Source organism: Neopsephotus bourkii, unplaced genomic scaffold (assembly GCF_033783945.1).
Source record: "Neopsephotus bourkii isolate Nb327-2 ecotype Australia unplaced genomic scaffold, CSIRO-AGI_Nbou_v1 NB_1060, whole genome shotgun sequence".
NCBI classification, from domain to species: Eukaryota; Metazoa; Chordata; class Aves; order Psittaciformes; family Psittacidae; genus Neopsephotus; species Neopsephotus bourkii.
Genome location: NW_026901548.1, coordinates 1591266 through 1616292, shown reverse-complemented (window position 1 = coordinate 1616292; position 25027 = coordinate 1591266). Strand labels below are relative to the sequence as shown.

At 58.8% G+C, this 25027-nt stretch overlaps 1 protein-coding gene across 3 annotated transcripts; it reads left to right on the top strand.

The window, feature by feature from the left end:
• Nucleotides 1-4577: 4577 nt before the first annotated feature.
• Nucleotides 4578-15363, top strand: SAMD10 (sterile alpha motif domain containing 10). 3 transcript variants are annotated; one of them, XM_061361719.1, is made up of 5 exons: nucleotides 4578-4712; nucleotides 9248-9432; nucleotides 11661-11829; nucleotides 12816-12956; nucleotides 14241-15363. In XM_061361719.1, exons 1-5 carry the CDS (start codon nucleotides 4682-4684, stop codon nucleotides 14294-14296), a joined length of 582 nt encoding a protein of 193 aa, XP_061217703.1. In that variant the 5' UTR covers nucleotides 4578-4681; the 3' UTR covers nucleotides 14297-15363. The 3 variants fall into 3 exon arrangements, with proteins under 3 accessions (XP_061217703.1, XP_061217702.1, XP_061217701.1); XM_061361718.1 differs by lacking the exon at nucleotides 4578-4712 and adding an exon at nucleotides 6374-7241 and having other exon boundaries at nucleotides 14198-15363; XM_061361717.1 differs by lacking the exon at nucleotides 4578-4712 and adding an exon at nucleotides 6888-7241.
• The last annotated feature ends 9664 nt before the right edge of the window (nucleotides 15364-25027 follow it).

Below are 25027 nucleotides of genomic sequence, written 5' to 3'. Positions count from 1 at the left end.
AAAGCATTGCAAGCTCTGACCAGGGGCAGGGTAAGGAGTAAAGGTGAAGGTGAAGGCAAAGGTGATGTAATGATGGTGAATGCGAAGGTACGTGAAGGTGATGCTGAGGGTGAAGGTGATGCTGAGGGTGAAGACAATGATGATGAAGGTGAAGGTAGATAAAGGTGATGATGAAAGTGAAGGTGATGCTGAAGCTGAAGGTGGATGTGAAGGTGATGTTGAAGCTGAAGACGATGATGATGAAGGTGAAAGTAGATAAAGGTGATGATGAAAGTGAAGGTGATACTGAAGCTAACAGTAGATGTGAAGGTGAAGGCCTGCTCAGCATCCCTCAAAACACCAGTGTTCCCAGTTGTTCCCCAGTTCTGCTACTCCCCATCACTTCTTCTCTCCCTGACTGTTCAATGCTCACACGCAAATCACCTTCCTAAAAACCAGTGTCACCATTCCCATCCCATTCCCCACGCCTGGGCTGCTTAAACAAGGGGTGACCGCTGCAACCACCCCATCTTCCCTGCAGCACCAGGGTGACAACCCTTGGGGGGACACCAACTAACCCATCCCTCTGCTCCCTACCGGGACGAGCTCTCCCTGCATCCCTAGCGATGGACCGAGGGCAGGCACAGAACCCAGAGTATGGGATGCACAGGCAGTTTCCAGGCTGGCATTCCCTAATCCCTGATTTCACAGCCTATGTGAGCAACCAGCCCACAGATCCCACTCCAGTGCGCGGTGGCAATCAGAGCACAGCAAATCGATTCAAGCCTGGCTGTACCTTGCCATGTAAATAATAAATGGGATTCTGTAAGCAGCTGAATACGGCTCAAGAGCCCTGAAATCGGGCTCGGAGAACACCAAGGACTTGAGGCTGCTGGGATGTGACGAGCCCTGGCACGGTCATTCACTTGCTCACGCTGGTTGGATGCTGGAGAGCTTTGCTCAGATGATGGGATTCATTTGTGCCCATTAGGACCGCGGTGCTGGGGTGGTTGAGATGGGATCTATGGCACAAGTTCTTCCCTGTGAGGGTGCTGAGGCGCTGGCACAGGGTGCCCAGAGAAGCTGTGGCTGCCCCATCCCTGGCAGTGCTCAAGGCCAGGTTGGACACAGGGGCTTGGAGCAACCTGCTCCAGTGGAAGGGGTCCCTGCCCGTGCAGGGGTTGGAGCTGGAGGAGCTTTAAGGTCCCTTCAACCCAAACCAAGCTGGGACTCTGGTTCTGTCACTGGAGAGAACAAGATCCAACCTGTGGGTGCTTCAGTTCCCTGATGGAGAGCAGACAGAGACGGGTGATTTTGGACCCAAAAAAATGCTGCACTTATAAAAAATCCCCAAACTAATGGTAATTTCATAAAGTTTCAGAGACAAAAAGCCTGAAAGCAGCATCCAACCACTTTCCTCTGCCACCAGCCCTGGAGACTTATCCATGCCTGTGCCACCCAACATGAGCTGCATCTCTATGATGCTCAGCATCTCTGCATGGGTGTGCTGGGATCCAGCAGGACCAGCTCATAAAACACCCAGGAGCACCAAGCAGCTTCTTCAAACCTATATGCCTATATCTGTATGAACGATCTATATTAAATATCGCTTTGACTTCTTTTCTTCTTGCTGTGGATTGATCCCAAGCCCAAATCCCGCTGCCTCGCTGTGCCCTTGGCATCGAGCTCATCCTCTCCTTGGGTTCAGTTGCAAATTCACGGTTTAATTTCAGGAAACACTATGGAAAATCCCCACCTCTGCACAGGGAGCAAGGAGGGGATGGGGGATGCGCTCTTAAATAATTACAGCCTGCCTGGAAATAACCGTGATGGGCCAAAATCCAATTAGGAATACAGCGATGGAAGCCTCCCCTTGAAGGAGCTCAAGCTCCTTCAATAGGCTCAAGCTCTGCTCTGTGTTCCAGAGGGAACAAAGCCTCAGATGTCCTCTGCCAGTGAATCCTCGTCCTTGGGATGGTGCAGACCCAACCCAGGATGTGCCCCATGGGATAACACTGCAGGGATATGAGCTGGAGCTTCAGTGCAAACCCAAGCGTCCCCCATCCGGAATGAGGAGGTTTGGTGCTTTATCATCAGTGTGAAAATCAATTGTCTTCAGGGAGAGATTTCCCTAACACTGCCTATTCCCGTGCCCAGTGGAGCATCCATCACCCCGCACCAGGCAGGAGGCTTCAGGCACGAGCCTGGTTCGGGTTCTGCCTCTTTCCAAGTGCTTTAACAAACCCTTCGCACAAAAATCCATGGAGAATTGGGAAATTTCATTGGGAAAACCCCTCCATGTGTGGTCCCCAGCCTATGGGGCTCCCCAACACCCGGCTGCATCCCCATCCTCATGGCAGGACATCCCGATGGGATGGAGCATCCCAAGCCGACCGGTACCCACGTGCCCAGCTGTGGGTGGATGGAGCAGCTCCCCCCGCTCTCTGGGTGCTCCCTTTTCCTGCTGACGAGTGCATCCCATTAACGTGCAGGCAGGAATGAGGCACTTGTCTCCTTAGACAAACAGCTTCCGTCTGCAGGCTGCGGAGCTGCTGCCTCTGCTCCCCGCCTGAGCCTGAGCGGGAGGAGAGCGGCTCTTTAATTACATCCTTTCTTCCCTGCCAAACCCCAGTGTGCTGAATCATCCCCTCCTTGCACCCTCTCCACAGGCTCTGCAGGGGAGGGATGGGGCCCACGGTGCCGTTGGTGCTCTCCCTTCCCAAACCCGTTTAATAGGGAGGGGAAAACAGGAGGTCCAGGGCTTGATGGAGCCGATGTCCCCATCTCATCCCTTTCCTCCATGGCTGGATGAAGCCGATGTCCCCATCTCATCCCCTTCCTCCAGGGCTTGATGGAGCCAATGTCCCCATCTCATCCCCTTCCTCCAGGATTTGATGGAGCCGATGTCCCCATCTCATCCCCTTCCTCCATGGCTGGATTAAGCCGATGTCCTCATCTCACCCCCTTCCTTCAGGGCTTGATGGAGCCGATGTCCCCATCTCATCCCCTTCTTCCAGGGGTTGATGGAGCCAATGTCCCCATCTCACCCCCTTCCTCCATGGCTTGATGGAGCCGATGTCCCCATCTCATCCCTTTCCTCCAGGGCTTGCTGGGGTCGATGTCCCCATCTCAGCCCCTTCCTCCATGGCTGGATGAAGCCAATGTCCCCACCTCATCCCCTTCCCACCCCACCAGCATATGGGGAAAGGAGTCCCATGGAGATGTTTTGAGCTTCCTGAGCTGTGTTCTGGATTTAGGGCTTTTCCTCCCTGTTTAACTCCTGTTTAAGCCCCAGTCAAGAGACGCAAAGTCAGACCAAAGCCCAGGATGGAGCTGCACCATCAGGGTGCGAGGTTGGCATTGGACCTGTTTGCAGACAAATCCCTTCCCTCAGACACCTGAAACCTTTCCTGGAGAAGCTCAATTACTACTGGAAAAACGCAGGGAAGCAAAGGCTGGGAACAGTGCAGCTCTTATTTGGAATAACAGCTTGGTGCAATCCTCACACAGCTTTCAAGCAGCATCAGCCTTTTCCTGCCAAGGCCTGTCTTTTACCATATTCCTCTTGGAAGGTTTCTGCTCCAGCTTGAAAGCTCCATGTGTAGACAGAGACTGAGGAACAACGGGGGCTTTCAGTGATGGAAAATAGCTTCTTTCTCTATTTGATGCCTGCAAGGAGCACTATTGCCCTGACTGCTCCCTTGCCAGTGTTGCTCATGCAGGGATGAGCACCCTCCTTCACCCACCCTCATGGCACCCAGCTGGGAGCTGCAGGACAGGGGGAGAAAGGGAATTTGCAGAGGAGGGAACAGCCAGGGGTTGGTTTCTGCTCTGTGCCCACTGCAAACATGAGCAAAAACGTGGGGACAATGCCCGCTGCACCCTGATGTCCCCAGGACACGTCCCTGTGGCTGGGGAGGGATGTGGGGGGATCTCAATGGCATCTGAGCAGGGATATAGGGGGATGATGCTGCAGCCACTGGGCTGGATCTGGAGGGATGATTCTGGATAGGCCCCAGGTAGAGGTGAGGGGGACTGATGCCTCACTCCACATCTGGATATGGTAGGATGATGCCTTGTGGTGCCCCAAATGGATCCATGAGGATGATGGTCCCTGGGGTGGATCCGTGGGGATGATGCCCAGTGGTCCTGGGATGGATCCATGGTCCATGGGGATGATGCCCGGTGGTCCCCCGGATGGATCCGTGGGGATGATGGTCCCCCGGATGGATCCATGGGGATGATGCCCGGTGGTCCCTAGGATGGATCCATGGGGATGATGCCCGGTGGTCCCTAGGATGGATCCATGGGGATGATGCTCAGTGGTCCCCGGGATGGATCCATGGGGATGATGCTCAGTGGTCCCCGGGATGGATCCATGGGGATGATGCCCGGTGGTCCCTAGGATGGATCCATGGGGATGATGCCCGGTGGTCCCCGGTATGGATCCATGGGGATGATGCCCGTTATCCCCGGCTGGACCCGCGGTGATGCCCGGTGCACGCAGGGCCGGCAGCACGGGGCGGGCTGGCTGCTCGGCGGGCGGAGCGCCCGGGGCTTGCGGAGCTCGGCACCGCCCCCGGCGCGGGTACCGGGGCGGGGCGGGGCGGGCCGGGAGCTCCCGGTGCCGGCGGCGGCGCTGGGGGGGGGGGGGGGGCACGGGGCTCGGTCCCCGCCTGAGCGCGGCCCCGCTGCGCGGAGGATGAGCTGCGAGCGGCCCAAGGACATGGAAGGTACCGGGCACGGGGGGGGGCGGGCTCAGGTGCGCGGCGGGCAGGACCCGGGGGGCTGCTCCTGCATCCCCCGATGCTTTCCCCTCCATCCCTGGGGTCTGCTCCTCCGCATCCCCTTTGCTGCCCTCGACATCCCCAGGAGGGTCGGTTCCCATTCCCTACCCTCAGTATTGTGGGGTACCAGTGATGTGGATTGGGAAATGTAGCTGGAGCAACGGGATGCAGGCGTGAGGACAGAGCAGGGCAGGTCTTGGGGTGCTGGAGTGTGGCAGGACCCCAGGGAGAGCGTGTCAAGGTGGAATGGGGCTTGCTGCAGGTAGAGGGGTCCATGCCCTGCCCAGAGCCACCCTGGGGTCCTGCTTGCTGCCCTCATCCCCTGGGTGCCCAACCCTAGGGGCATCCTTGCCCGTGGGTGCTCAGGGACCTCTTGGCAGTACCCACTGCGGGGCTCAGGAGCACAGACACCCCCAAAGGCACTCACAGTGCCCCCAGAGGCCGTGCCCCAGGGACCCTCGGTGCAGGCAGCAGCACCCATGCACCCTCCCCTTGGTGTGCACCCAGGGCACGGTGCTATGGGGAGGATGGAAAAGGGCATCTGCCTTTTGTTCCCTTCTTCCTCCTTCCTTGGGAGGCACCAGCCTTGGTGAGCAGGCACCAGCCCGAGCTCCATCCCTGCGCTGGGCTCCGGTCTCACCTCCACAAGGGATGTGCTGGGGCAATGCTCATCATGGGCAGTACCACAGAGAACGTGGAGAGGCTTTGGGGGTGTCAGTCACCTCTGAGCACGGTCAGCAGGTGCTAGGGAATGGCTCAGGGAAGGACCTGGTCCATAAGGACATCCTATGGGTATGGCTTCAAGGATTAGATGCATTGGGGGGTCCCAGAAAGCATCACCGTCTCCATGGGGGCTCTGCCCTGCACCAGGGTGAAGCCTCATGGAAGGGACAAGGGGAGCAGAGCAATGGCAATGCCCCCAGGCTCATGGGGATGCTGCTAAAAGGGGGATGACTCCCTCCCAAAGCTGCTCCATGAGCAGAGTGCATTCCCTGTCCTTGGAGTCCCCAGAGAGCTCCGGTCTCATCCACCCTTCACCTGCCTGGGGTAACAGGAGAGGAACAACCGGCTTCCAGGGAATCCTGCTCCCGTGCCCCATTCGATGCTCAGCGTCTCCTTCCCTCCCAAGCACCGGGAGCCCAGCAAACCCACACAGGGATCTGGTCCTTGTGAAGCTTGCTCCCAGCTTCTCCCAGGCTCTGGTGTTGATCCCGGGCAGCCCTGCGGGAAGGCGGGTTTATGGGGTAGCCGTGAGTGTGATGGTGTCAAAGACACGGGGGCATCCCCAAAGCCATGCTGGGAAGCAGCGGCAGAGCAGGGAGCAGGCTCTGGGCCCCCCTTTCCATGCCCTCTGCCTGCTCCTGCCTGCCTGCCACCCCTCCCCACAGGACTGGTCACCAGTGAGCAGCCCAAAGCCTGTTTGCTGGTAGGGATCAGCCCCTGCTCGCTTCGGGATTGACCCAGGGATGCTCTGGCTGGTTCATGCTGCCACGTCCTGCCCTGCGGTCTCCATCCCCGGCACGTTTCCATCCCTGTCCCCAGCGGCGCCTGCTGCAGCTCCGAGCATCCCCAGCGCTCACGTTCCATCAGCCATAAAAGTGTCTGGAGAGGGAAAGGGAGCGGCGGCGAGAAAATGAGCCCGGAGCAATTCCCGAGCCCGGGAGCAGCCTTGGGGGTGATCATTGCATGGGGCTGATGGACAAGGTGCAGGGACCATGGAGCAGCTCGCAGGGACCTGGAAAGACAAGGGCACAGTGGCTGTTTGGGGAGCAGAGCAGAGCGATCCCATCCCTGCTCCAGCTCTGCTTCAGACAGCCTGAAGGCTCCTGCAGCCCCATTTCAAGGTTCAGCACAGGGTTTCCTATGGGCACCCCCCTTCTGCCCAGACCCCAGATGTGGCCATAGCCACGATGTCTTTGCTGGGTGCAGGAGCAGAGCGTGCTGAGCCCCAAACCCCTGCCTGGAAGGATGCTCATCACCGCACTCCCTCCTGTCTTCTCCTGCATCCCAAATGCTCCAACCCACCGGTGACCCCGCTGCTGCCACATTTGAGCTTGTCACTGCTGTGCTCAGCCCTGGGGTGCTTTGATGCCTGGCGGTCCAGCATCCCCCCAAGCTTCCCATCCATCCCGGTGCCAGCTGGCCCTGCTATAGGATTAGATGGGAGCATGTGGGGAAACCACGGAGCATCCCTCCGGATCAAACGCCCACAGGGCACAGCGGGGAGGGGGGTTTAATTCATCCGGCACCGGAGCCAGGGCGAGCGCAGAGCTGCTGTTGGTGGGCTATAGGAGGGAGGTCGGGGGAGGCAGTCAGGTGAGGACGAGGTATGAGGGGAGGCAGGGATGGAGCCGCGCTTGTGAGAGCCGGTGCCGAGCGCTCGCGAGCATCCTCCTCCCGTCAGGATGCAGCAGGGCCGACCCTCGCTCTGCTGCATCTCCTCCATCCGCAGCTCGCAGGGACCACCCGAGCCAGGTGAGGGGGGCTGCAGGGCCGGGGGGGGATGCTCTGTGTGCAGCCCCGTCCGGGTACGGAGCAGCAGAGGGGATGGAGGGTGGCTGGGTGCTTGTGGCGTTGCTGTGGATGCTCCTGTGCAGGGCATGGGAAGGAGAGGAGAGCACCCCTGTGTCCCTGTGTGGAGGCTGCAGTAGGGTTCCTCTGTCCCCATCCTTCTCTTGCTCCCTCATGCACCCCTTTACTCTCATCCATGTCGGATGCTGTTAAGCAATGGGGAAGTTGGGGCCCAAGGGCTGGGATTGGAGGAGGAGGAGGCCCTAAAGGAGATGCCAAGGAGCTGCTGGAGGCTTTGGGCTTCAGGGCAGCAGCTGCCCATTCCCGATGGGAGCGATGCCACCGGTGCTCTGGGTCCTGCCTTTCTTCTCAGCTTGTTTTCCACTTCACTTTCCCTTCTTTCCCATCTATTCTCACTCTGGCTCCCTCTCCCCAGGGCACTGGAGATGCCCATGTCCTGCTGCTGGTGGCAGGTTTAGAGCCCGCTATGGATACAGGTGCTGGTGATGCCCAGAGCCCCTTCCCTGCTGCTCCATAACTGAGCCTTTCTGCAGTGAGCCCTGGGGAAGCTCCGGGACAGCTGAAGGACAGGGCTCTGGCACCAGTCCCTCCAGACCTGCTGGGTCTGTATCTGATCCCAGTGTCCAGCTCAGGGGTATCCCAGCACCGCTGCACTGGGATGGGTGCTCAGGGTACTGGGGGCAGGAGAGCTGAGGGCATCTCCAGCATCCTTGGTCTGGAGGCAGCACAACCCACTGCGGTCCAGGGTGTCTGAGGGTGTAGGCAGCCACTGGAGACATCCCCATCATGACACAGGCACCGAGGCAGCCCCTGCTCCATGCTGGGCCTCTCCATGGATCTCCCTTCAGCATGTTTCCCATAAAACCCCTTCCCCAGGCATGGATCAGGTCCCCTGCCTCAGTTTCCCCATGGCAGCGCTTGTCATTGGCTGTGTTTAGGAACCAGTGTGGTGTGATGTGGTCTGGAGAGCCCAGGACCTATGGGCACACATTGACAACTGTTTCCTGCTCCAGTTTGACTTCTTTTGGCCCATTGATCTCTGTTGTATGAAGGGATGCTCGAGAGGTCTCTGAAACCTCTTCCCCCACTGATGGCAATGATCTGAGCAGGTTTTCTATAGCCCTGCTGCTCTCCCAGGATGGGTTATCCCTGGAGGCAGATCTCCTTTGGGTGCTGCTCTGCTTTCAGTGGTGCTTTGAGACTTGCCTGTGGTGGGAGCAGGTGAGATGGGGGATGCTCTGGGTTTCGCTCCTGTGGATCAGCGCTGCTCATGTAAAGCCACCAAAGGAAAGCTTTGCTCCCTCGCTGCATCCCAAACATCCCCTGCTTATCAAAACACAAGGAGCGAGGGATAAAAGCCATTTGTTGTGGGTAAATGGGTCTGTGTGCACTGTCATTGACGGGCTGGTGCATATCTGGCCATCACCAGGGTGCACAGATCTGTGCCTGTGGGCAGCATTCATCCCCAAGCACCCATGGTCTGTGCTGAGGGGGACCAACCTGCATCCCCTTCTCCATCAGGCTTCTCCATCAGTTGGGGTTTGTCTGCTCCCCGTCTCTCAGTGGCAGCACTTCCAGGTCACCCTGGTCCATGGAAAACCGCTCTTCCCCAGTGCCCCATCCCATGTCTCTCACAGAACAAGGGGTTATAGACATGCAGGAGACGATAACTGCGGGTCCCCACGTCTGCTCTGTGGGTGGGTGTCAAAACAAGCATCTCTCCAAGGGCTTTGTGTGGGCAAACATCTTGCCGGCGTCTGCCGGTTCCCAGCTCCAGCTGGCGGGTCTGTGGGATGAAGGGATTCCTTCCCAGTGCTGGGAAGGGAAGGTTGGGGATGGGGATGGCCGAAGCTCCACGGGCCCTATGGGGAGGAAGAGGTGGGTTTGGGTGCCCGAGTGCAGGGTGATGGGCACCGGCACCACCTCTCACCCTCCGCATCCCTCCGCAGCCGCTGCCGCTCACTTCAGCTTCTGCCGCAGCCTCCTGGAGCACACGGTGTCGGCCGAGAACCTGAGCTACCGCCTGCAGCGGGCGGCGGGCAGCAGCCTCACCTGGCACGACGGCCGCAGCCAGCGCCCCGATGGAGCCCGCACCGTCAAGCTCCTGCGGCAGCCGGGCACCGAGGGCTCGCAGGTACCCCCGGGCAGCTCTGCATCCCCCTGGACCCTGCTTTGGGTCCTTGCCCCATGGCTGCCAAGGGGATTGCAGCTGCTCATGTCCCCATCCCATCAATTCTCTGTGGGAGCAGCTCCCCTTTCCCCACAGGGTCAGGCCTGCGGATCCCCTATTGTTGGAAGCTCTCATGATTGTTGGGCGTTTAATGATAGAAATATGTATAAATAGGATTTTATTATTATCACACTGCCAGGGATGGGGCAGCCACAGCTTCTCTGGGCACCCTGTGCCAGCGCCTCAGCACCCTCACAGGGAAGAGCTTCTGCCTAAGAGCTCAGTTCAGTCTCCCCTCGGGCAGGTTCAAGCCATTCCCCTTGGCCTGTTCCTATATCCCTTATATCCCAAAGCCCCTCTCCAGGTTTCCTGCAACCCCTTTAGGCACTGGAGCTGCTCTAAGGTCTCCCTTTCAGGAGCCTTCTCTTCTCCAGGCTGCCCCAGCCCAGCTCTCTCAGCCTGGCTCCAGAGCAGAGCTGCTCCAGCCCTCGCAGCATCTTCTGCATCCATCATGGCTCTCTCCCTCATCTGCCTCTTTATACCTCCCAGAGGGATTTGGTGGGGAGAAAAAGGCTTTAAACGTTCCATAAGCAAGGAAAAACACCCAGGAGAAGGGAGGCGACTTGAGCTGCTCCCAGCGATGGCTCCCACCACACAGCCGCCTCCTGCCTGCATACAGGAGCATCCTCGGAGCCCTCCTCTGCTCTCCTCGACACCAGCGCTCCGTGTTCACGGCTCAGAGTTTATCAGAGAGACAGCGCGGCTCAGCCGGCTGGAAACCGAGCCGGGATGCACTACACCCCCCTGCCCAGCCGGGGAGCACCGGAGCTCGCTTCGGGACCCGCTGGAGGGGAGGAGGATGCTCCCCGAGCCGGCAGCGCGGGGCTGTCCCCAGGGATGCTGTCCCCAGGGATGCTGTCCCCAGGGATGCTTGGAGATGGGTCCCCAGCACGGGGCTGTGTGTGATGGGTGAAGCACCTGCAGCCATGAGCAAGGGGAAGCGCAGGTTGTTTGTCCCCTTTCCCCCTCGCCTCGGAGGGTTAGGTGGATAATAGCCGCGGGAAGCCCATGGGAAGCTCATGGGAAACTGGCTGCTGCTTCCCCCAGCCCCCCCGCTTCTCATCATTGCTCCTTAGCGAATCCAGACCCAACCACCTCCTCCTCCCCTCGGCGCGCTCAGCCGAGTGTGAAGGAGCCGGCAGCGCCCGGGATGCGTTGGGAAGGGATGGAATTGCCCAGAGGTGAGGGCTGGCTTGGGAAAGCAAACGGGGCACGTTGTCTGTCACATCTCCCATCTGCTCGGGGGTGGAATCCGTGGCTGTGATTTACAACCTCCCCGCTTTGCCTTCATCCCTCTCTGATGATCCCAAGCGGGCTCTCACTGAGGAAAAATCCCTTTCCAAGCCCAAATCCTCCTCTGGGCACAAGCAGCAGCCCCTGCCATGATGACCAGGCTCCATGGGGTGACCAGTGCCCTGCATGGGACCCGGGGAGGACATCCCAGACCCCGCTGCCTCCTCTCTGGCATCCATCAGGGATGTGTCATTAGTTTCAATAACCGCGGGATGTCTGGAGTCCCTGTTACACTAATTATCACTGCTCCTCCATTAGACACACTTAATTAGCCATGATCACACATGGAGGTGGCTGATGCCACACTGTGGTTCAAGCACTACCAACCTTTCCCATGCTGGTGTGTTCCCGAGGCTCGGGTCGCTGTTCTCTGGAGGAGGGAATGGAGCAATGGAGCAGCTCAAAGGGACACCGGCTGCTCCAGTGGGCGGCTCAGAGGTGGCTTTAGTTGCCCATGGAGCTGCAGGACCTCACAGCTCAGGGCTGAAGGAGGCTGAGATGGAGAGGAAGGGATCACCCCTCCTGCTCCAGGGCACCAGCTGGATGCTGGCTGCTTCCACGGGGGGCTCCAATGGGATGGCTTCACACTGGTACCCACTGCCCCCAGAGGACCTCACTGGTTTCATCCCTCCTGAGAGCTGCCAGCAAGAGCCCTTCTCTGACCAGTAAGGGGGAGACCCTGGGGACCCCAGAATGGCTCCTGTGGGGTTCATATAGGGCAGGACCCCCACTTTGCCCTCCCATCCCCAGTGCCCCACCTCCCGCACCAGTTCTGATGCTGCTGGTGGTGATCTCCCAGGACTGAATCCCACTGATGCTCTCCCCTCCTGCTCCCACAGGGCCGTGCCTGTGACCACTATGGCATCTACCACACCAGCCCCACGCTGGGCAGCCTGGCCAAGCCGGTGGTGCTGTGGACCCAGCAGGATGTGTGCAAATGGCTGAAGAAGCACTGCCCGCACAACTATCTCATCTACGTGGAGGCCTTCTCCCACCACGCCATCACGGGTATGCTTCAAACCACAATTAACAGCCAGTATTAATCACCATTAGCACATGGGGAATAGCTGTTGGGAGGTTTGTGGTGCAGGAGGAGGATGCAACCCCATTTCTGTCCCTTATCCCTATGGAGGTGCAGCCAGGGGAGAGCTACCCTATGGCACCAGGGATGGGGACACCCATATTTAAATTGCTCAAGGGAGATCCTGGTTTATAAGATGGGGAAGAATCTTCTCTTATATTTAAGAATAAGAATACCTTTGTAGTTCTTTATATACTGAAGGTTTCTGTGGAAGAGGAAAGATCCCAGCCCTGATGAAATCCAAGTTGCAAATGGGTCTGAATCCAACTCCCAGCCAATTCATTGGAGGAGGTTTACCTCTAGGACCTGCTCCCTCCCCTTTCCCCCTTGAGTACAGTGTATTTGGCTTCTAGATATGAGCATCACCCTGGTACAACATGTGTGTGAGCGGGCAGAGCCCTGCCAGGGCCAGGAGAAAGCAGCAGGGAAGGGAGCACCGGAGCTGCCCGGGAGGGATGCGGGGCCCTAATGCAAGAGCTCAAGCAGCCCTCGCATGGGGAACAAAGGCAGCATTAGCAAATGTAGGCTGAGAAGCAAGGACAAAAGCCCTGATAGCCCCCGGACCAGAGGAGAGTGGCCGGGGACGTGGTGGCAACGCTAATGCATTCCGATGGGTACCCCCACTCCCTCGGGACACCCGCTTGGAAAAGCATCTCCTGATGCGGGAGGTGGAGCGGAGCAATGGAAAGCTCCTGCCTGCAGGGATGGGTGATGTGGCTGCTGGAGCAAGGTCGGGTACCTTGAGCTCTCCAAACCCAGGCCCACTTGCAGGGCTTCTCCATCCCGGGTGGTGAAGGAGCGTTTTGGGATCGCTTCCCTTTCCCTGCTCCTTTTCCCCCCCTGAAGATGGGTTCCCATTGCCACCAGTGGTGCGGGGTCCTGGCTGCGCGGTGCTGAGCGGTGCCTTTGGCAGGTCGGGCGCTGCTGCGGCTCAATGGGGAGAAGCTGCAGCGCATGGGCATCGCTCCCGAGGCGCAGCGCCAGGAGGTCCTGCAGCAGGTCCTGCAGCTCCAAGTGCGCGAGGAGGTCCGGAACCTGCAGCTGCTCAGCCAAGGTAGGGACAAGGGGAGGACAAGAGGCTGCAAAGCCCAATGCCGGGGTGGCTGTGCCCATTCTGCTGCCATTGGGGCAAGCAGAGAGGCAGAGGCACCAACCTGCGTGGCACCGGTGCAGATGCAGCACACGGTGATGGGTTGGGGTGCATGGGTTGGGGTGAACTTGGATGAGTTGTGGTGCACAGGGATGGGCTATGGTGCATGGGACAGGCTGTGATGCACAGGTTGTGGTGCACAGGGAGGAGTTTTGGTATATAGGATGCAGTGCCATAGATGGGTATAGTGCATGAGGACAGGCTGTGGTGTACAGGGAGGAGTTGTGGTGTATAGGATGCAGTGCACAGGGATGGGTATAGTGCATGAGGACAGGCTGTGGTGTACAGGGAGGAGCTGTGGTATATAGGATGCGGTACACAGAGATGGGCATAGTGCATGGGGACAGGCTGTGGTGCACAGGGAGGAGCTGTATATAGGATGCAGTGCACAGGGATGGGTATAGTGCATGGGAACAGGCTGTGGCGCACAGGGATGAGCTGTATATAGGATGTGGTGCCATAGATGGGTATAGTGCGTGGGGACAGACTGTGGTGTACAGGGAGGAGCTGTATATAGGATGTGGTGCCATAGATGAGTATAGTGCATGGGGATAGGCTGTGGTGTACAGGGAGGAGTTGTGGTGTATAGGATGCAATGCACAGAGATGGGTATAGTGCATGGGGATAGGCTGTGGTGCACAGGGAGGAGCTGTATATAGGATGCGGTGCCATAGAGGGGTATAGCGCATGGGGACAGGCTGTGGTGTACAGGGAGGAGCTGTATATAAGATGCAGTGCACAGAGATGGGTATAATCCATTGGGACAGGCTGTGGTGCACAGGGGGGAGCTATGGTATATAGGATGCAGTGAAAAGAGATGGGTATAGTGCATGGGGATAGGCTGTGGTGCACAGGGAGGAGTTGTGGTGCATAGGATGCAGTGCACAGGGATGGATATAGTGCATGGGGATAGGCTGTGGTGCGCTGGGATGAGCTGTGATGCACCAGTTGTGGTGCTCAGGGACAGGGTACAGTGCATAGGTTATAGTGACCTCGAATGGGCTGTGATGCACAACCCTAAACCCACCAGTGATGCTTTGCATCCAGTACCAAGGGCTGGGACCCTCTGTGGCCAGCAGTGAAGGGATGCACTGGACCGTGCCACCCCGCAGGCTGCTTATCCCTTCCTCTCCGCCTTGTTCCAGCTTCTTTTGGAACTGTCTCCTAGCTGCTCCATCCTTTTGGCAGATTGCACCAACACTGTGACCATGGGATGGGCTGTGCAGCGCCGCCACCAGACCTGAGCCATGGGGCTGCAATACCAAGAGGCAGCTTCCCACCCGCTCCAGGCCTTCTCCTCCTTCTTCTGTCTCTTTCTGCCTACAAACACATCTGGGTGCAGCGATGGATGGTTTCCTCCAGAGGGATCTTGGCTGGAGCAGCAGCAGCCAAACTGCCATTGGGATGAACTCGTGCCCACCTGAAGCTGATGGATCACATGGAAAGAGATGGGAATAAGGAGATGACGACAGGCAGGGCTCAGCATCACGGACAACCCGAGTGTGGATGCTCCCGGGGTGGCTCAGAGCCATACACAGGACTGTGAGGCGTTATGCACATACCCCAGCACCCGTTGGCTCATGTCCATGCCTTGGAGCTTATGTAGGGAGCTTCACTTGTCTCTTCTGGGCTGCCTTCCAGTGGCCTCGGAGGTGAGCTGTCAGCAGCAGATGAGGTGACAGGAGCAGCCACCAGCGCCCAGCTCCTCTTAGGGACCTGAGCCATTGGAGATGGGAGATCCAGGAGCAAAGGCAGGATGGATGCCAGGAGCTCGTCCTTCATCCGGCCTCGTGTGCGGGCAGATGGGGGGGGGATAATGCAGGGATTGGGTGCTGTGGGGTGAGGTTGGGGATCCCATGGTGCCAGGTCCCTCCAGGTCCCAGGGTCCAGTCGTGCTCCATCCCGCTCCCAACAGAGCTCTGCTCCTCTGGGCAGTTGCAATGTTCATCCCAACATCGAGGGGCTGGCGATGGTGCCACCGAACAGGCACCATCCCAATGACCCTCCTCATCATTAAGGTGAAGCAGTGATTGCTGCTTCACCCCATCACCACCCAAACCCCCCTGTTTGGAGCCACAGACCGCTCACACAGGGCAGGTAAGGAACAATGATGTGTAAACCCAAGGGTTTGGGGCAGGGTGGATGCTGTCACCTCCCCATGTTCCCCTTCCAGTGATGAGGGCAGGGCTGTGGGGTCCCAAAAGAGCAGCACCCCAAAGCTCCTGGGGCACGGGAGCTGGCAGGGTACCAGAGGCCGGTCACCACCCGCCTGCTGCCCTGCTGGGAATACAATAAAAGACTGTTATTTTAACTCCTCCTCTCCTGACTCTTCCCACCTCTGATCCCAGTCCCTCCAGGCCCTTCCCAGGGATGCTCAGGAGATGTCTACAGCCCAAAACCCCCCGGGAAAAGCATCTCCATAGGGCTAACAAGCTGTGCTAAGTGGGATGCAGGCAGGGTGAAGGCATCCGGCAGTGGAGCCTGGGGCTGGTGCAGGGCAGTGTTATCCCAGTGTTATCCCAGTCCCATTGCTGTCCTATTGCAGTGACACTGCTCCTCACGTAAGGAGCTGGGAGATTTCCCTGGGTGGGATCAAAGATGAGCTGCAAATGAGTTGTTTGCCCAAACTAGCAAAAACTGGGATTGCATCCAAACGGTGAGATGCGGGATGCATGGAGCATCCTCAGGCTCTTGCAGCAATGGATGCTCTGGGACCCCAGGACAGGATCTGTACAAGGCCCAGTCGATGGGAAGGTGTCAGAACCGAAATGCAGCTCTCAAACCCTTTCAGTCTGGATCACAGGTTCACCAATTGATGCTCAGACCCAAGCAGGTGGGCTTCCCTTCCTGCACAGGGTCATTGCCACATGGGCATTGCCCAGGTTTATAGCTCACATCTGTCCCAGCAAACGCTGGCACTGGGCTGAAAGCAAAGGCTCCAGGTTTCCCAAATCCCAGTTTCTCCCAGCGCAAGATAAGGGCATCTCCTGCTCCATGCCTTCAATGGAGTAACCTGGACCACAGCAGCCGCACTCTCCCCTCTGTGCGTGGGTCAGTTCATCCGGACCTCACCAGCAGGTGATCCCCATCTGAGCTTTGCTGTGATGGGGATAAAGGGAATCTGTGATCCCTGGCTCCATCTGCAGGGCGCCAGCTCCAGGGCTTCGCTGTGTGCAGCCCCCGGCACACAGAAATCAGCATTTCCTCCTCTGACCTTGTCAACACCGCAGCAGAACCGGCTCATTTCAGCTCGCTAAAACCTCACAGGCAACGACGAGGCCAGAACGGAGTCAGTTTGAGGCAAAGGGAAGAAAACAAGAGGAAAAAACCCCATCTCCTCTGCAGCAGGGGTCAGGGGTGGTCTCAACCACAGGCTCTGCATCAACAGCCATGATAGAGCCACTCACCCATCCCAACCAGTGCAAGATCCGTGTTTGCTCCTTGTTACCCCCTTATGTGGAGAGCGGGATGAAGCCACATCCATCCTGATGCAGCCCCACAGGAAACTGTGAAGCGTTCAAGCCCCGATGGACCAGAGCCAAGCAAAGCCCAAGCAAGGAGACCCGTGGCCATGGGCTGGGTTAGTCCCCAACCATGGGCTCGGTGTCAGCGCTGATTGTGGGTGCTGGGGGGGGGCAGCAGGAGCGGTGCTGGGGGTGCCCGTGGAAGGGAGCAGCATCCCCAAGGGCAGACGATGGCGGCCGTGCCTGGCTGCGGGTGAGGAGCATCGTTAGAGGGAGATGCTGAGCTTCGCTCCGGAGCTGCACAGGGCAGGAGCGGCTTCTCCGGCTCCAGGACTGCGCTCACGCTTGGGGATGCTTATGATGGGAACGATGCTGGGGTGCATGGAGAGGTGCAAGGGATGCCCCGACCCTCTGCAAAAGCAGATCCCCGCCTGGTCCTGCCCCCAAAACCCGCTGTGGGTCCCCGCATGTGCCGGGGTCACCCGTGCCCGGCTGTGCTCTGGCTCCCTCTGGCTCCTCATCTGCACAGGAGGAAGGCACTGAGGAAAGCACAATCCCGGCCTTCCAGTGCCTAAAGGGGCTGCAGGAAACCTGGAGAGGGGCTTGGGACAAGGGATGTAGGGACAGGCCAAGGGGAATGGCTTGAACCTGCCCGAGGGGAGACTGAGCTGAGCTCTTAGGCAGAAGCTCTTCCCTGTGAGGGTGCTGAGGCGCTGGCACAGGGTGCCCAGAGAAGCTGTGGCTGCCCCATCCCTGGCAGTGCTCAAGGCCAGGTTGGACACAGGGGCTTGGAGCAAGCTGCTCCAGTGGAAGGGGTTGGAACTGGAGGAGCTTTAAGGTCCCTTCAGCCCAAACCAGGCTCTGGGGTTCTATGAACCTCACCAGTGCACTCGGCTGGAGCCCAAAGCGTTGTCCCATTGCAGTGTCCCTCTAAGACCCACCTGGGCTTGCTGAGACCCCTCAGCACAGGGCTGGAGGAGCCAAGTGAAGCGATGCTCATGGGTCAGGCAGGAGGGGCTCATCCCAGTCCCCAGCCCCTGCCCTAGCGGGGTCTGCGCCAGCTGCATCTTCATCCCTGCGAGGATGTTGATGGTGAAAGCGGAGCATCCTTCCAGGCTGGCTCTGGACCAGTGTCTGTTGCCATCTCATAGCCTTGGCTTGTCCCAGGGGCACCCAGGGCATGGCTTTGCTTCAGTGGCTCTGGGCATGCAGCAAAATCCATCTGTGCATTGGCACTGAGGAAGAACCATCCTCCCCTTGGGCTCCTTTGCAAGCACCTTGTTTGGTGGGTGATGGAGGGAGATGGGTGCTCAGGCTCCTCTCTGGACCAAAGGACAGCTCGATCTCTCCTCAGCTCTTTCCAAGCAAGAAAAACACCTTCTATTTATCTAGCACTTACCTGGCAGTGGAATCCCAGGCACTGCCCCAAAACAAACAGCACCAGACCATGAAAGGCAGATGAATCGGGCACAGATACATGCAATACTAAACCCAGACATCAGTTAAACACAAAACACCAACACGCAGAAGTGAACCCCATGCAGCAGGCAGGAGGATGCAGGCAGCAGCACCAGCGCAGGCGATGGCAGCTATCAGAGAGCATCCGATGTTGTCTTTGATCAGCTTTGCTTGTGGCAGTGTTCTGCAGGATGATGCTTTGCTGGCATCAGAAAGAATGTTCAGCATCTTCTGGTCTTATAAAGGGAAAACCCAGCAATGCCTTTGCAGGGTGAAGGCAGTTTGCAGAGCCTAGCAAGGTTTTCAAGCAGGAAACTAAAACGCCAGCACAGTTGCACATAGAAAATGCATGTCTAATTTGTCCAAGTAATTACTGAGCCCCGCTTGATGATACAGATCCCTCCAGCTCTGAAGCGCTGCTGATTGTGCCTCTGATTCAGGAAACGATCCCTGTTTCCCCTGACATTGAAATTCATGCTGGGCTATGAGCACTGCCTGTGATTTCCCCCCTGTGTGGGGCTCAAGGACGTGATTTGCTGAGCAGTGCCTGGATGGGCTGTGCTGAGCTGGAACCCGCTTCAATCTGAAGCATCAGCCCCAGTAGATTACACACTTGATCTAATTAGGACCTTGGCCTCCCATCAGGGTACAAACCACCCCAAATCACTGCGGTTTTGGTGCTCTCAGGCAGCTCAGGATGAGTTTTGTTTGCACTGGACACCTGCAGGTACCTAAAGTACCACAGCAAGAATAAAGGAGAATCTCAGTCACTGGTGGCACATGTGTAGGGCCTCATAAGCTCCAGGGAATCATAGAATCATAGAAGAGCTTGGGTTGGAAAGAGCCTTCAAAGGTCATCTTGTCCAACCCCCTGCATGAGTGCTGATATAAATCAGAGCATCCCAGCAGATGCTGGGGGAGATGCTGGGATACAGCGAAACGGCTGCTCCTGGGATGCTCCAGCAGCTGCATCCCGGTGCTGCCAAACCTCCGGCTGCCTTATCCCAGAGTCCTGGTCCCTGTTCCAGCTGCCTGGTGCTGCAGGATGAGCCAGTGCTTGGGGACATGCAGAGCCCTGCAGCGATGTCGGCAGAAGCTTCCTCCCCAGCATGCCCTCGCTGCACGCCCAGCACTAATCAATCTTGATTCATTGCTAATGAACTTGAGAGCAGTGTTGGGATGGATCAGGTGCCACTCAGGGTGAGATGGATAATATAATTAAGGTTCCCTCAAAGGTCCCGTTTTTCTTACCTTGTTAATTAAGCTGATGTGGAGCCCTCCATGCAGAATGCATAATGAGAGCCTGCCGGAGATGGAGCTGGCTGCTGGCGTGAGGTGATGCTGGGGAAAACACTGGCCTTAACCATGAGAATGGGGACGTTTTGGCAACCCCATGGGGGTTTGGTTCACCCAGAGCATCCAAGATCTCTGCTGAGAAACCACTGCATCCTTTGCACCACGCATGCATTGAACAGGGCAGAGCGCACAGGCATAGGGATGCAGGGGGAGATGATGGGCTCATCCCTGCTCATGTAAGCACCACGGCAGAGCTTACAGCTTCCCAAAGCACTGGCTATGGTGCTGGGAGCAGGGCATCGCTTCCAGAAAGCTGGAGCAGCCCCATGGCCTCAGGGAGCAGCACAGGGAGGAGGGATGCTGCTCCACTCCCATGGCCCAGGCACATCTTTGGTACTTGCACTCTGGTGGTGACTTATGACAATGAATTAATGGCCTCTTAATAAGGGTGACAGTTCCCTTAATTAGAAAGTATGGGAGCAGGGATAATTGCTTCATTTCAGTTTTGTCTCCTGTATTACTTCCTTCATTTTCAGGACCTCATCCTCAGCTCATGGATGGCTGCCCTGTATCCCTGGAGCCAGAAACACTCCCAGGAAGGATGGAGAGGGGTGGATGCTGGTACAGCTTCAGCACTGGGTCTGCAGCAATGCTGGGTGCTGACAGCACTGGGACAGGGTCAGAGCAGGTCCCTTTGGCAGCACACAGGGCTATGGAGGAAGGGGGAGATGGCATCTGCAGGCTGGGAGCTCCCAACCTCTTGAAGCTCGGGTATCATTTGGGTGGATCAGAGCTGCTCCCCAGCCTGGCTGCATGGGTAGCTCTGCTGCAAAGAAACCAGAAACATCTTGAACCATCCACAGCGTTTCACTCGGGCCTTCTGAGGAAGGGAAAGTTCTTTCTGGGCTTGGTTTTGGCACATCCCCAAGCTGTGTGTTTGCATGGGCTGTTAATGCGGGGAGCCAGTAGAAACCTTCAAGCCCCCAGCTAAAATGAGCCAGTTCCTGTCAGAGGAAGGGAGGATCTGGGGGGGGGTTGTGTGCTGGTTTTGCAGCTTCATCACCAAGCCGGAGGTCCCCCCCATCCTGTCCTGTTCCCCGGTATCTCCATGGGGCTGTGGATGCCCAGGGACCCAACCCAGTGCCCTGGGACTGCTTTCCTGCAGGAGATGCCCCCAGTACCAATACACAATAACAGAGAACAGCCTCAGGGCTGCTGGGAGCTCCACTTCTCTCTGCAGGAAGGAGCATTTCCTCCGTTAACCTTCCCTCTTTGCACTGCAACCATTCTGCTTTTCACTATATCTGAAATTAAATCTGCTCGGGTTTTCTCTTGCTCTTCCTCCCCCCCTTTTTGCTTATATTTGCTGAGTGCATTCAAGCACAGGGAGGGGAAAGAAAGAAAGAAAGAAATAATAAACCAAGCCATCAGCATCATTCACAGCTCGCAGTCATCGCGGGCTCCGGTTTCCAATCAGAGGCCTGGGCTGGGGAGGCAGCGTGCTGGGGAGGAGGCTGGGGCTGGCTCCACAAACCAGCAGCGATGCTCTCTTTGTTCTGGAATTGCTCTGCTTCAGCCAAAGCAGCCGCTGCTCAGCCCATCCTGGGGGTGCGGGAGCAAGGAGGTGGTCCAAAGGGCTTTGTCCGTCCATGACTCTGAAGGTAACAGGGATGCAGGATGCTGAGGGGGTTTGCAGGCTCTGGACCTGGCTGTGATCCTTTATCCCAGGATAAATCCCTGGGAGACGTGGAAGTGCTAGGTCCCACACTCTGGCATCACATCATGTGCTTCCCCTCACCTGTCTTTGGTACATGAGGCTCTGCACCCATGGGTTAAATTCTGGGCTCCCCATCCCTTCCAGTCCATGCACTGAGCATCTGCCACCCTCCCAGAAGGGATGCTGGTGCTGGCCCATGTGGAAAAGGCTCTGCAAACCCAGCATCCATTGTATTCTACCCAAGTTAGCAGCCTGAAAGGCGCTGCTGGGGCCAGCTGGGTTAATCTGCTCTAAAGTTACTCACTGTGTAAGTGCCCCTTGAGTCTGCCCCAATCTGGACGAGAGGCACAGCCCTGGCTTTTGGTCCCATCACCCTGGGGAGATTTGCAGCCTGAAGATCAGATTCTTCCCTGCCTGTCCTGTAAGAGAATCCACATCAAGGACAGCCTCTGGGTAGGATGCTCTGCACACCAGGATCCATTGGATGCCGGCTGTATAATTGCTTCTCCCTCTGCTCCTCTTCCTGGTGTCTGTGTCAATTTAATTTGCATGCTCAATGGCTTGGACTGCTTCATCTCCGCTGCCAAGCACCTTCTCCAGCATTTATGTGCTCCTTTCCTCTGCCCTCGCCTGCCTTGCGCAGTGGGAATGGTGGGAATGGTGGGAACAGTGACCCTGGAGCCTGGCACACACGTGGTCCTGACCCCACCAGGGCATCTGCAAGGATGATGCCACGAAGCAAGAGGAGATGTGATGGTTTTCCGTAAGCACATAGAGAAAGGCAGCACTGTTGCCCCGCTCCTCTTCCTCTGTCCTTCCTCCCCTTCCCAGCACAGCTCTTCCGCACCGGTACAACTCTGCACGTGGAACAAAACACTCCTCAGCATCTGTTCAGCATTTGCTGTTCTTTTCAAGTCCATTCCTTGGCTCCCTCTGCTCAGCATGGCCTGGAAAATAGCAGCTGTGGTTGCCTTTATATTGCACTACTTCAGAGTTTCTATACCCCAACTGCTCCCCAAGGCCCTGCATGACCCCACGGGTGACCAGGCTCTGAGCATCACCCTCTCCTCCTCAAGACACCAAACTGTGCTTTGAAGATGCAGAAACCCAATGGCACTTCCACACACACGCAGGGTGCATGCGGTGACCATTGGGATGCTGCAGCGGGGGAGACCGGGTACCATCTGCAGCCCTGTAGTGAGGAGGAGGCTTGGAAGGTGCTGAGGATGCTGCCCGGTCCCACGTGAAGCTGCCTCGCTGCCTGCTGCAGGTTAACAGCTCTCCCATCAAGGCAGCTCGTTGGCTGGGAAGCAAAAGCGCCTCGGATATGCCTCGTTTTATACAAAGGAGGTGGGTTGTGCCCGTCCCTCCCACCCCGCTGATCACCCTCCGTTCCGCAGATAATACCCAGCAATTACACCGAGCTTTCCCTGCTCTCCATAGACATTAATTAAGCTCTTTCCCCACGGTGGAGACAAAGACGGGATCCGCAGGGGAACTTCCAGCTTGGATCGGGGTTGCGCTTTTCGGGTTGCTTTTGCGTGCCCGCACCACGGGGCCTCCCAGGTCCCGCAGCACCGTGTGATGGTGGTCCAGGCTGGCCCCCGGAGCGATGCTGCTCTGGGTTTCGCTCTCCCATGGCAGAATCTGCCTGGTTTTGCCTGATTTCTGGGCTGCTGTGGGCATCCGGATGGCGGTGCTGGATCCCAGTGCTCCCAGCGGAGTGCTCCCGGTGCCAGTAACCAAGGCTGGCTCTGCCCTGTGGCAGCTTCCTGCGTGACACCCCGAGAGCAGGAGACGGGAAAACCAGACTGTGCTATGGGCACTGCACCAGCCTCACACCCGATCTCATCCCAAGGAGCTGGGGAGGCTCCGCAGCCTCCTGGAAGCTGCCTGCAGCCCGGGGTTAGAGCAGGGATGGATGGGCAGAGCATCCTTCCAGCACCGTGGGAGGCAGGATGATGGGCAAGGCGCCCTGCAGGGTAAGACGATGGGCAAGGCACCCTGCCTAGATACTGGAGGGTGTGAAGCAGGCAGGGCGCCCTGGAGGAGCGGATGAGAGGGAAGACACCCTGCCTGCATCCTGGGTGGTAGGAAGATGGGAAGGGCATCCTGCCTGCACCCTGGATGGGCAGGATAACGGGCAGCACACCCGAGAAGGGCTCGATAACGGGCAGGACACCCGAGAAGGGCTGGATAACGGACAGGACACCCGAGAAGGGCTGGATAGCGGGCAGGACGCCGGGAAGGGCAGGATAACGGACAGGACAGGATAACGGGCAGGGCTGGATAACGGGCAGGACACCAGGCAGGGCAGGACACCGGGCGGGACAGGATAACGGGCAGGACACCGGGAAGTGCAGGATAACAGGCAGGACACCCGGGAAGGGCTGGATAACGGGCAGGGCACCCGGCAGGACAGGATAATGGGCAGGATAACGGGCAGGACACAGGGAAGGACAGGATAACGGGCAGGACACCCGGGAAGGGCAGGATAACGGGCAGGACACAGGGAAGGACAGGATAACAGGCAGGACAGGATAACGGCCAGGACAGGATAACGGGCAGCACAAGATAATGGGCAGGATAACGGGCAGGATAACGGGCAGGAGAGGATAACGGGCAGGATAACGGGCAGGAGAGGATAACGGGCAGGACAAGATAACGGACAGGATAACGGGCAGGATAATGGGCAGGAGAGGATAACGGACAGGATAACGGACAGGATAACGGGCAGGATAACGGGCAGGACAGGATAACGGGCAGGATAACGGGCAGGATAACGGGCAGGACAGGATAACGGGCAGGATAACGGACAGGATAACGGACAGGATAACGGGCAGGATAACGGGCAGGACAGGATAACGGGCAGGATAACGGGCAGGACAGGATAACAGGCAGGATAACGGGCAGGACAGGATAACGGGCAGGATAACGGGCAGGACAGCGCTGCCCGCACCCTGGAGGGCTGGGAAAGGGACCGGACCCGCCCCGCCTCGCCCTGCCCTGCCCTGCCCGCCCGGGTCCGGGGCAGCCCTCGCCGCTCTCCCGCCCGCCCCGCTCCGGTCTGGTCCCAGCCGCAGTCCCGGTCCCGGTCCCTGTTCGGAGCCACGCGAGATCCGCGGGCGCGGGGCCGGTGCTGGGCGCGGGGCGGGCCGGGCCGGGCGGGGCGGGCCGGGGAGCGCGCATGAGCCGCGGCGGCGGCGGCGGGCGGGAGCGCGGCAGCGGAGCGCGGCGCTGCCGCGGGTGTGGGCGCGCCGGGGAGCCCCGCACGGCCCGGCCCGGTCCGCAGCCGCGGGTGGCACCGCCTCGCCCGCCGGGGTGGTGGCGGGGGGGGGGCGGGCCCTGCCCTGCGTGCCCCGCACCGCGGCCCCCGAGGTAAGCACCGAGTGCGGCCCGGCCCGGGCCCCGCCGCCGTTACCGACCCCGCGCCCCGCAGCCCCCGGCCCGGCCGCCCCCGTGCGCTCAGCGCCCCGCTCCGCCCGCCGCCGCGTCGCCATTTTGCCGCTCGCTCTTCCCCTTCCCGGCTCCGCGGCCGGGCCCGGCCCCGGCCCTCCCGTCCCCGCCGGCCCTCGCTGGGCCCCGGCAGGCCGCGGGCAGAGGGGGCAGGCCCGGCGCGGTGACAGCAGCGCCCGTGTCCGCCGGGGCAGCCGGTGCCCGCCTCGGGCTCATTGTGCGCCGGGGCCGTGCGTGGGCTTTGCCCCCCGTGGGTCCGTGCCCGGGGCTGGGAGAACGGGAGGGGTTGGCCCTAACGTGCTGCTGCCCGCACAAACTTCACCGTGCCCGGGGCTGGGGCTGCGCCCTCCGGCGGGGTGATGGAGAGGGGCTCGGTGTCACCAGCGCCTCGGTCCCTCCGTGGGAAGCCTTCGGAGGGGTGAATCTGCTCCGTGCCCAGGAGGCTCCATGGGCTCCATCCCCGGGAGGTTGCGTGGCCGTGGGTCCAGGTTGGCAGTGGAGCTCCAGAAGTGATGGACAAGGCAGCGTCCCTTGGCGTTGGCATCCGCGCTGGACTTGTCGCATCCCTGCCTGCATCCTGCCTG

Bases quoted from the DNA above. Each gene is read 5' to 3' on its own strand.
- SAMD10 (XM_061361717.1), top strand. From the start codon at position 7,172: ATGCAGCAGGGCCGACCCTCGCTCTGCTGCATCTCCTCCATCCGCAGC. The intron at 9,433-11,660 runs GTACCCCCGGGC...CTGCTCCCACAG, and splicing joins CGGGCACCGAGGGCTCGCAG to GGCCGTGCCTGTGACCACTA. The intron at 11,830-12,815 runs GTATGCTTCAAA...TGCCTTTGGCAG, and splicing joins CTCCCACCACGCCATCACGG to GTCGGGCGCTGCTGCGGCTC.